We start from the raw sequence: 11126 nt of genomic DNA, 5'->3' as shown, positions 1-11126 counted from the left end.
TCAGGGCATCCTGGGGACACTGGCAGCAACAGCTTGTAGCAACAGCCTCCAGCAGCAGTAGCAGCCTCCCTGTAGCCCCCCCAGGAACATCCTGGGGGCGGCAGGAACTGTGGATCAGAGCTGTTAGTCCTTTATACATAAGTCCATAACCGGGACACCTGGGTGCACATGCGCAACTACATTAGACAATAACCAAGGAACACCTAGGTACATGTGGGGGACTCAAACGACATTTTGTGGGGTTTTGGGATGTGTTGACTGGTCCCACAAAAGGTACACGTGCATATTTACATCAAATGCTTGGCAAGATTCTGAACATCTAAAGGAAACTGAGCATTTTCCTTCACTTTCCTTACAGATGGGGAGCACCATCTGAGGGGTTCCTCTCGGCCTTTCCTACCTGTGTAGCTCTTAATTCACGAGCCAGGCACCCAGTGTGGGGTCAGCTGCCTAGGGTACCCCTTCCCATTAACTCAGAGATAACCTGAGGGTCTGCAATCCCATGTGACCCACAGGGAGACCAACTTGGCCCAGAATCCATTTGTCACCCAGCCTTCCTGTGCTCCCACTCTAAGAGAGGCCGCCATGGTATTCTGTATCCCCTGGTATCCAACAGCCCTCAAGAGACTTGGGTCATTCCCTCTCCGCTGGTCCTGTAGGGCAAGGTTTATAGAGTATTTCTTGTGTACAACTGTAAAGCTGTCGGGTCCTTCCTCCACTTCACTTGATGGCCTCCAAGTCTGAGACCTGGTTCTGTCCTGGAAATAAATAAGATCCTGACAGTCAAAAAAATGGCCAACTTCACCTTCCTGTTTCCGGCTCTTACCCCTTTGGCTACCTGAGCCTAGCCATAGTCTCAGTAGTTGTCCTGTGTTGCTTTCACCACAGATCCAGGCTGGCCCAGGACCCTCGCTGCCCATCACAGCAATCTCGCTTGCTTGGCCTCTAGTGAGCGCCATCACCCGGTCTTATCTTCTGGAATCCTTTCAACCCTCTTTTTCCCAATCGCTAACCCTGGCTGAGAGAGGACAGCTTCTGTGAAGCTTCCCTAGATGCTGGGCCTCACACTAGCACATTCCTCCACAATTTAGCCTAGTGTACTGGGGCCCTTCCAGGTGACATTTGCAGCTGGTGTTTGCTCTGGCCTTACACGCTCCATCTTTGCTTGCATGCCCACCTGAGTCCTCCAACCCTTCTCAGCACCTACCACCCCCTTCCCATGGGCCCTTGTTTCCAAGCTTCCAGTTGACTCCAGACTAGGACACACTGAGCATTTTGCTCAGAATTGCAATCTTGAGTCACAGGAGATGCCCGATATTGCCCAGTTTTATACTCAACCTTCCTGCAGCATCAAGACCCCCTCATGTAGTAAAGGTCCTGTCCATACACATCAGGCACCAAAGCTTTTTTGGTAACAAATCCATTTCCTCTTGTAATAGGTACTCCTCCTCTGTGCCCTGCTCAGTCCTCAAACTAGTTTTCTGCAACAGGGGTCAGCAAACTTTTAAGGGGCTACATAAATATTTCAGGTGCTACAGGCCAGAGGCAAAATTTATGTTTTCACATTTTTTATTGGTAAAACATTTTTGAAATAAGTACAACTTTTTGTACTATGGGGATATTGATAATGCAGTTCTTTTGCAGGAAATTATGTGTTGTTTAATTGGAGTTCTCAGTCTGCAAACTGATACATCTGCAAAGACCATTCTCAGCTTGTGGGCCACACCAAAACTGGTGGCAGGCTGGATCTGGCTCACAGATAAGAGTTGGGGCCAACTGTGAGCAGGGAACCCATGTCTCAGGAACAACCTCGAGAGGACTTGGCGTGGTCAAGAGAGGGGCCCATTGTAGCTGGCCTAGACTTCAGGGTCACCTTGGGAGTTCAGGTCTTCTAGCACACGCCCCCCCCCCCATCTCCCATCCCACGTTCCCGGAGCCCACTCCTTCCACCAATGCAGCACAGGAGACTTCCAGGGGATGGATGTAGTCCTCAACTCCTCCACCCTGCGTCTGATGGCCACAGCATTTTGCCACCCAGTGTAGTTCTCTAAGATCTCGGGTAGAAACGGACCTGTCTTTCTGGGTCTCCTTTTCTGAGCTAGAAACTCAAGACCTTGGGGGGCCCAAGGGATGAGCAGAGACCCTACACACATGGTCTGGAACTGGGCATGATTCCTGCCATTCTCCCCAGAATTCCGAGATGCCCAGTTTTCCCAGCACATCTACATCCTACCTGTGTCCCTGCACCTCTGGCATCCCTTGGGCAACTTGCTGTCCTTGCATCAAGCCATCTGTGGATGCAAAACCCTGGAGGTAAAGTGGCAGGTAAGCAGGGCACATGAAGCCCAGTGAAGCCACAAAAGGGTGGAGTAAGACTAGTCTATCTAGGATTAACTTCTAATAAAACCCTCAGGTTTATCCAAGAGCGTTTTCTCTGTAAAAGCAGAAGATAACCAGATGAAGAGCCTTAAACTGGTGAGACTAAGAAATCTAGTTTACACCGTATGGCTATCAAAGACGGTGGGAAAATAAAGATGCTTTTTAAATAATCTTCATTCACAAGTCTTGGTGGTTTTATTTAGTGCACAGTATAAGGTTAAATTATGGTAATATGCTATGTGTAGAGGTGCTTGGAATTTGGTTTTCCCTGCTAGGTGGACAGCAATTTTTATATCAATTTGGAAATGAGTCTGAATACCCTATCACCACTAATGCAGCACTGCATCAGATAGCAATATACATATGTTCCAAAAAAAAAAATCAAGTCGACACATTTTATAAAAAAACAACAAACTGTGGCTATTGACCTCACAACATATGCACAGCACTCAAAACTAAAGCTCTCCTATGAACAATGGATGTGGCTCCAGCATTAAGGGACTGACCAGCAGGACATCGCCAATGGCTTATGACCACAGTGCACAGAAGTCACAGGTGGCTGGGGCTGTGTACTTCCATTTCATACTTCCCAGGATGCACTTTTGGCCACCATTTCCACCATTCGTATATTTAACTCTTTCTAGTCTTTTACTTAAGCTTCATTGTGTGAATACAAGGGAGATAAAAGATTTGATGTACTAAATCACTTTCTTTTTAATAAGCAATGAAAGGTTAAATCATTTTCAAGTTCATACTAAGTAGAGTTAAAATGAATTCTCTGCCACCACCCACTGTTTTGCTATCTTTTGCTGAGTAGACAGTCTACGCCAGTCATCGTGAAAAACTCTTTATTTTAAGAAAAAATTTAGTTAACAAAAAGTTTAACAAGTTTCACTTAGCAAAATACACCCAAAAGAAATCACAGTACAAAGAAAGCTATTAAGTCAAGGCCTCACCAATTCCTACAGTATTAGTATTGTGTCTCAATTCTCAAATCTAACTTTTAAAAGCTTAAACTTAACCTAAAAGATTTTAAATGAAAATATAAACGAGAATGAACCAGCATGAGAAAAGTTTGTCTTTGAAGTGGGGATCTAGCACCTTTGAGTTTTCCAAAAAAGCACATCTCCCCAAAGTGTTCACTGTGATGCGGTGTGAAAGATCCACATTTAACATACTTAAACTTTTTTAAACTCAGATAACATCACTGAAGACTACTACCAAAATGTTAATTGAGAAAAGCTGAAAATAGTTTTAGCTTACGCACTATCACATGCTAGAAGAAAAGCCTGCATGAGAAAACACTGAAGAGGTAATCTTTTAGTCCAGATTTCACAAACTAATGGTGCGAAATGGGTCCCCCAGCTTCCTCTAGAGTTAGAACTGCTCTTCACTGCTCATTGGCTGCCTGTGAAAATTTGACTGAAATAACTTCAATGCTCCTACAAAGCTAGTCGTATCCACCCATGCTGTTCTGACCACTGTAGCTGGTCCCGTAACAGCCACTCACCGCTGGGCTCTCCAGGCCGCTGTAGGAGGCCTGGGCTGCGGACACCCCCATACCTTGCATCACCTGGCTAGTGTAAGCCCCGTTGCTGGCCCCTGTTGTAGTCGAATTCAGAAAGAGTTCTATGTATCTGTGCTGCATGTTGGCCCTGTCTTTGGACATAGCTGCCACGGCTTCTTCGTGAGTGGCAAACTCAACGTCTGCTTCACCCGTCACTCTTCCATCAGGGCCGATCTCAATGTGGACTCTCACAGGGTTGAGTGGAGAGAAGAAGTTGTAAATGTCATTCTCGGTCGCTTTGTATGGCAGCCCCCTCATGTGAACACAGTGGCCGGTGGTGCCCTGCACGGTGAACTCACTGTCTCCATATCTGTGGTCATACATGCCTGAGAGACAATAACTGAGGTCTCTCCCAAACAGGTCAGTGGTGAAGCCATAGCCGTCGCTGAGGCCACTGTACTCCTCGTAGCCTCCATAGCCCGCACTGTAAGCACCAGGTCTCATCCTCTCCAGGCCTGCTTGCTTCACGATACCAATGTACCTCCTGGCTGTGCCAGGCCGGTCATAGGGGCCTGGCCGCTGCACAGACATGAACTTCAGAGGGGGATCTGAGTATGACCTAACCTCCTCCTGACTGCTCTTGAACACTTCAATATACCTGTGCCCTATTCTCTCCTTGTGCTTCCCGAGAGCCTTCTCAGCTAACTCCTGCGAGGCAAACTGCACAAAAGCTTCCCCTGTAATCTTGCCCTCGGGGTCCACAGGCAAAGTGATCCCATTTGGCACGATTTCTAACCCTGAGAAGAACTGAACAATTTCTTCCTTTGTGCATCCAAATGGGAGTCCCCGAAGGCGGACGAAGCCATCGTTGGCAGTGTCGGCGCTGTTGGGACCACTGTGCTTCAACACCCAGTCCATCTCGGTTCTGTGGGACTTGAATACCTCAATGTACCGGTGTCCCATGCTTTCTCTGTCTTTTTTCAGGGCCATTTTTACATCATCTTCTGTTTCAAGTTCAACAAAAGCCTCACCACTCTGCCTGCCTTCTCTAGTATAGATGAAATGGACACCTGCAGTCCCATCACGAATTGTGCAGTCAGATAGGAAGTTCTGCACATCTTCAATAGAGCAGGACCAGGGCAGGCCACGGAGCTTGACCACAAAGCCTTCACCTCCCTCAGGGCCCAGCATCATGGACACGTGACAGGGCAGATGTCAGACAAGTCTGGGTGCAGTTTTTCGTGGCTGCAAAGAAAGTGAACATTAGGTAATTTTTCATTTAATATGCAAAGCAAGAATATGCAGTAAATATTGTTTTCCCTATTTACAGGTGAGGAAGGTAAGAATGAATAAAATAAGACATTGAGAAATATACCAAATACACTTGAGCATAGATTCAATCCAAAGTCTCTTATAAAAAATGATATGATATAACCCATAGAGTGAATAACAATTAGAGGGAATTAGGGGGTCTTAAGAAAAAAGACAAATAAAATGGAGAATAAAATTTGGAAAGGAAAATAATGATTTGGAAAGGCCAGTCCACAAACTAGAAACTATAAATTCTCGAAGGTTCAGAAACCTGAATACACTAGCCACCAAAAAAACAGAACAAAACAAAACAAAAATAAACAAACAAAAAAGGCAACTCTAAGTTCTAGTGGCTAATTATCATAGGTTTTAGAAGGGAGGGGTGAAGAATTTGGACGCAATATTCAAAAGGAGCAAGAATTTCTCAGAATTGGAAGAAACAGTTGAGATGTACTAACATATCAGTAACATAAAAGGAAGGAGACCTTAACTTGGACCTGTCTCATTTGCGCCGTTACATGGTTAACTGGGGGACATGCAGATGTCTTTTAATTCTTCAGTATACTAATTCTAACCAGGTGTACAAATGACATTCTTGTTATCTCTATGGTCTGGTGTAGACTCAGATGAGTAGAATCATTTTAGTATGAGCTAACAGCTCAGACTCTCCTCCTGGGGCACCTGACCAAGTTTTTATTATGTCTCTCTGGGTGATGGGTCTAGGATCCTAGGATCAGGGCGGGGGCTTCCTGGGCTTCTCCACTCCCAATGCCCAGTCAGGCCAGGCACTATTTGTTGTATTGTTTTTGCCCAACATCCTGGTCATGCTCCTCACTCATAAAAACTTCATTCAAGTTCTGTTACCAGAATTAGGTCCAGCTGTACTTCTGGATGGGGAGGTCAATGCCCATGAGCATAACCTATAATCTACCTACCATTTTCTCCTGGACTCCTTTCCAACTCCAATGACCTCACCATTCCCCATGAGCCTCCTTGGGCAATGCTGTCACCAATAACTTCCTAAAGTCTAAGAGCGACACTGCGGAAATCCCCCCATGTAATCACATCCTCCTGCCTCCACCACAACTGCTATCCTCCTTCACAGAGACCTCAACATTCTTATCGACGGCCCCTTTCCCTCCTCTCTTCTCAGGATCCAGCACAGCCCTCATGTATCATTTCAGTCCTCCCTCACAATAAGTGGAACTTGTATGTACTTCTCTTTATTGTAGTATTAGTAAAATTAAAGCTCTGGAAGATTTCAAGTATCTGACTATTCCATGGCTGTACTGAGTGGCTCAGCTGTACAGTCAGGCAAAATGGTGCTAGGGTTTCTCAGCCTCAGCACAGGTGACATTTTGGACCAGAAACAACTCTGTTGTGTGGGATATGCCAACAAATTCTAAAATGTTTAGCAGCATCCCCGGTTTCTACTCACTAGATGCCAGTAGCACCCCCAACCCCAATGATGACAACCAAAAATGCTTCCAGATATTCTCAAATGTTTGGGGCGGGGGGGACGACACGGTCACACATGCAAATAAAGCTGTTTGGAGTTAGGAACTACTGTAGAAAATCACAGTTGCCAACCTTAGAGCAAGCTGTCAATGACACCTACAATCCTACCACAGCCCTTCAGATGTCTGGCCAGCCTCACCTCCAGTTGCTCCTCCACTTACAAGAGAGCAAAAGTTTTCTTACTTTCATCTTACTTGTTCCCACAACGGGATTGAACCATTCCTTCCCAGAAACCTTCTCCCCACTTCACTCCCATGATGCAACTCTCTCTTGGTTTTCCTGTGAATTCCTTAGGCACTCTTTCCCAGAGTCCTTCCTCAACCACTCCCTGTATCCCTACAGGGAGCCCAGTCCTCTTCAAGGTCACCCCACCTGTTCCCTGGCGTTCTATAATCATCTCTGGGCTCAGGACACCCACGTTCCCAACCTTAGGTTCCCTGAGGCCTAAACTGGTATATACAACTCTACTCCACAGCTCATCGTCTGTACCGCAATAAACTGGGCACTTTTCTTCTTACAGCTTTCCAACTGCAACATGAAAGGCCTCACCTGCACCCGGAAGCTCTAGAAGAAAACTGAAGTAATCCTTGAACTGCTCTCTCAAATCCAATCTAATCATCAACTCTCTGGGGTGACCCCATTTTCCACAGGGCCCTTACTCCTAAGTCCTATTCATTGCCTCTTGACTTCCTCAACAACAGAGGTTTCTCACAGCCCTAAACTCAGTCCCCAACACACTGCCTGGCAGAGTAGGAACACAATTCCTTCCTCTGTAATGTGAATTAGCTAATTGTCGTTTCCTTCTGTGTTTCTCTCATAACCTTCTATTTCTCAGGTCCTTTTTACTTCCCCACGTTTCTTTCTAATTCTAGTGCAAACAGTCTATTCCAGGTTACCTTCATCTCATGTTTGAAGTTCTCCAAGCGTAAAGGCTAGCCCTTATTGCTACCTGATCCACAGCTCAAGTAACTGTTCTTGTGAAATGTGTCACTGTCCTCTCTTAAGTGCTCAGTGGCTTCCCACTGGCCTCAGAACAAGGACCATAGGACTAACAGGGTCCTTTGACCTGGCTGACTTTAGGCTGTAACACTCCTGTCTAGCTCACATCACTTCCTTTGTTCTTTTTTCTCCTGGGTGCCTGGAATGGGCCAGGCTCTTTGCTCCCTCTGGGATGTGACACACATGTTTAACACACATGGCTGACACACATGGTAATTCTCTCTCTCTAAATATACTCTGCCCAACCTTCCATCTAGCTAAATCCTGCTAATCCTTTAAGTCTCAGATCAATACACCACCTCTCCAAAAGGTCTTCCCTTTCCTCACAAAGGAAATCTCTTGGTTCTACACCCACACAGCACTCCTGCTGTGATTTGTTTAAAAGTTGTCTTCAAATAAGGAAAAAGAAAGTCCTCAAAACTACACTGGGAGCCCACTGGGGTTACTGTTTTGTTGGCCACTGGGACCCCACCCTCAGCACAGGACAGGCACAGCAGGCACAAGATTAGCAAGGGATTAACAGCTGGCCATGTGGGGTCAACACCTCAACATCTTCCTTAAGAATGCAGCAGCCTAGCTTGGCTGAAAAGAACATATAAGAAGTATGAAACACAAATGCTTTGTCTGAGAATTACTCAAAATCCCTGCTACTAACATACATATCAGAAATGTTCTGTTTGACAAAATGTTTCATCCCTGCCAGCTTCCAAAAAAAAAAGTTTCAGAAACAAAGTGATTTTCTCTCTAAATGTAAGGTGAAAAGTACATTCTTTGTCGAACACATGTCTACACTGAAAACGTTTGTTGCTTATTTTTCAGAATTAGTTTTCTCTTCCATTTATCAGAAGTTTCATTAACTAAAACACAGTTGAAGAGTGTTGTGTAGTTCTGCTCAAAGTTATATTTAAAGCTAGTGCTATTTTATTTATTTATTTTTTTGGAAATTCAGGCTCCAAAGAAAATTCCCATCTGCTTGAATGTAACAAATCAAAAATAAGAAAGGGAAAAAATGACTTCTGTTAAAATAGCTTACCTTGAAAAACCACCACGGATGCCTTCAGTGGGGGACACTCTGGTAGGTAACGAATTGTCCTAGAAAACATAGCAATACTGACTTAAGGACATAAGCTCTCCAGCATCCATTGAAGTGGCAGGAGAGGGTGGATCCCCAGGACTGGGCTGGGAGTTCCTCCAGCTGCTGGAAATCCCTTCCAAACGCCCCTGGGTTAAAATAATTAAAATATCTTACCCAGTCTATCCTAAATCTTTTCATAGGGTAATACAGCAGACAACAGGAGGGAAACACCCAATTTGCCTTGATGAGACTTACTGATTTCCTGAGTCTGTATTCTACACAAAGAACTCTTGAGTGGAGGAAATTTAAATCTTGAGGGTGGGGGCAGGGCAGAGCAGGAGGGGTGGGGGTGGTCGCTGGGACTTCACTGTGTTGGGCAAGTGTTTGTTCAGCCTGACCTACAATTTACAAAACCCCTCAGGGGGCAGTGCGGAGACACTCCCAGTTTTATTTAGTAACATTTCTCCTGAACATTATTTGATCTCACAATTAGTTTACAGAGGATGAGGGGAAGAAATGTTCAAATATGTTTTTTGGTAGGAAAAACCATAGTCACTACCATCACAAACAGCCATGTGATATAGCTGTCCTTAAAGGACCCAGTCCTAACAGGGCTGGAATCTATAGAATACTTCAGTGCAAGCTACCTTCTTAGTTTTGGAAATATCAAACTGAGAAAGTCAGTTTTTTGTGCTGAACCTGTTGTCTTTAACCGTTTGGTGGGTGAGGAGGGCCCTGTACAAATGGAAGGCATTAGTTATGAGGAAACCCGCTGATCTGGTTTAAAACACCGTGAACAAGAGGCTTCAACCATTCCTATTCCCTTGCCTCTGCCTCCCGGGAAACAGAATCTAAAGGATGGAACCCAGACATCTGAATGATCTGATCCACATCTGTCCTCGGTTATACCAGCGCCCAGCTCCTTCCTATGCGCTCCGAAGACCAAGACCTGGGGCGTCTCTGGGGTCAGGCAAACTGGCAGCCGGACACACCTTACCCCATTCGGACAAGACCTGTGAACTGTGGGCACACTAACAGTAAAGAGACACCTGTGAACAGCCCGGTCTCACTGCTGGCACATTCTGCAATTGCTGGGGAGCACTAAAAAAATACTGCTCCTGGGTCCTGCCCTATTGAGCCTGCCTTAACAGTATTGGGAGCAGCTGGGAGGACTTTGCACAACATCCCCAGGTGACTTGACTGTGTAGCCAGCCAAGTTTTAGATAAGCGGTTGCCAAACGTGTGCATAACGATCACCAAGGGAATTTATTAAGATGCAGACTCCAAAACCATAGACCTGGGATGGGGCTGACAGTCTGCATTTCTTTTTTTTTTTTTGTCTTTTTTCCGTGTCCGGCAACGGATCGCAACCCTCAGTGTTGCCCCCGTACCGGACCGGGGACCGGCAACGGGATCGCAAACCTCGGTGTTGCTCCCGCGCCTCGCTCAGCCAGTGAGCGGGAACCGGTCTGTATATGGGATCTGAACCCTCGGATGGGAGCGCCACCGCGCTTCCCAAGCGGCGCACTATCCAGTGCGCCACTGGGCCGGCCCCAGTCTGCATTTCTAACAAGCTCAATAGAATATGCTCTCCAGCACCGTGAGACTTGTTAGACGGGATTTACCTTGCCTTCAGGTAGATCCCATCAAGATAAACAGGGTGTGTCTCTGAGTGCTAGGACTAGCTCGGTTTTATCCGAACAGTAAACAGGGCGATTTAAAAGCACCACCTATCTTTTTTGTTCAGGACAAGAGGTAGGGTGGGACCAGGGCTTCACCCTCCTCTACACATCTCTGTGGTCTGAAGATGCCCCTCGATCATTTTCACCAGGAGCCCGCTCCTCCCTTCGTTTTTAAAGTGTATTTTAAGGCATACAGCCAGGAAGTGTCTTAATTGCTCACAAAGTTCTACCCTGAAACCAAAGTACACAGGGGCCGCGGCCTCGGGACTTTGCCGTGGACTTTTTCGCTCTAAGACTTACCACCGCGGAGAGCAGGACTGGTTTCTATTTTCATCCAGCAGGCGCCGCGGCTCACAGCCACACACCCCCCAATTTCACCCGAGGCTTAACAACGCAGAGGGCTCCGGGGAAAGTCCAAGTGCGTGCTCCGTTTGTTCTGCACCTGAAATGAAAATTCGAGTGGCCGGGCGAAAGCTCTCCCGGAGAGTGGAAGCGGCAGGCGCGCCGCTAGCGTTTTGGCGGGAAGCACAGCTGAGGTGCGGGAACCAGGGGACGGCGTTCCTCGGCATCCTCCTGGCGATGCAACCGCCGGGGCAATCGCGGCCTGCAGGAAGAACCGCTCCGGGGCCTGCGCGGGCGCTTCCGGGTGGGGCGG

General features: G+C 46.6%; 1 protein-coding gene across 3 annotated transcripts in view; it reads right to left on the bottom strand.

Moving 5' to 3' along the window:
- Window positions 1-3210: 3210 nt before the first annotated feature.
- Window positions 3211-11126, bottom strand: part of HNRNPF (heterogeneous nuclear ribonucleoprotein F) — an 18519-nt gene continuing 10603 nt past the window's right edge. For all 3 annotated transcript variants that reach the window (XM_008563193.1, XM_008563191.1, XM_008563192.1), the window contains exons 2-4: window positions 10772-10913; window positions 8748-8806; window positions 3211-5131 (exon numbers count right to left, since the gene is read on the bottom strand). In XM_008563193.1, coding sequence (XP_008561415.1) covers window positions 3830-5080 — 1251 coding nt within the window. In that variant the 5' untranslated portion in view covers window positions 5081-5131; window positions 8748-8806; window positions 10772-10913 and the 3' untranslated portion in view covers window positions 3211-3829. The remainder of the gene's footprint in view (window positions 5132-8747; window positions 8807-10771; window positions 10914-11126) is intronic.

This window comes from Galeopterus variegatus, unplaced genomic scaffold (assembly GCF_000696425.1).
Source record: "Galeopterus variegatus unplaced genomic scaffold, G_variegatus-3.0.2 Scaffold12810, whole genome shotgun sequence".
NCBI classification, from domain to species: domain Eukaryota; kingdom Metazoa; phylum Chordata; class Mammalia; order Dermoptera; family Cynocephalidae; genus Galeopterus; species Galeopterus variegatus.
This window is presented reverse-complemented; position numbering and strand designations above follow the sequence as displayed.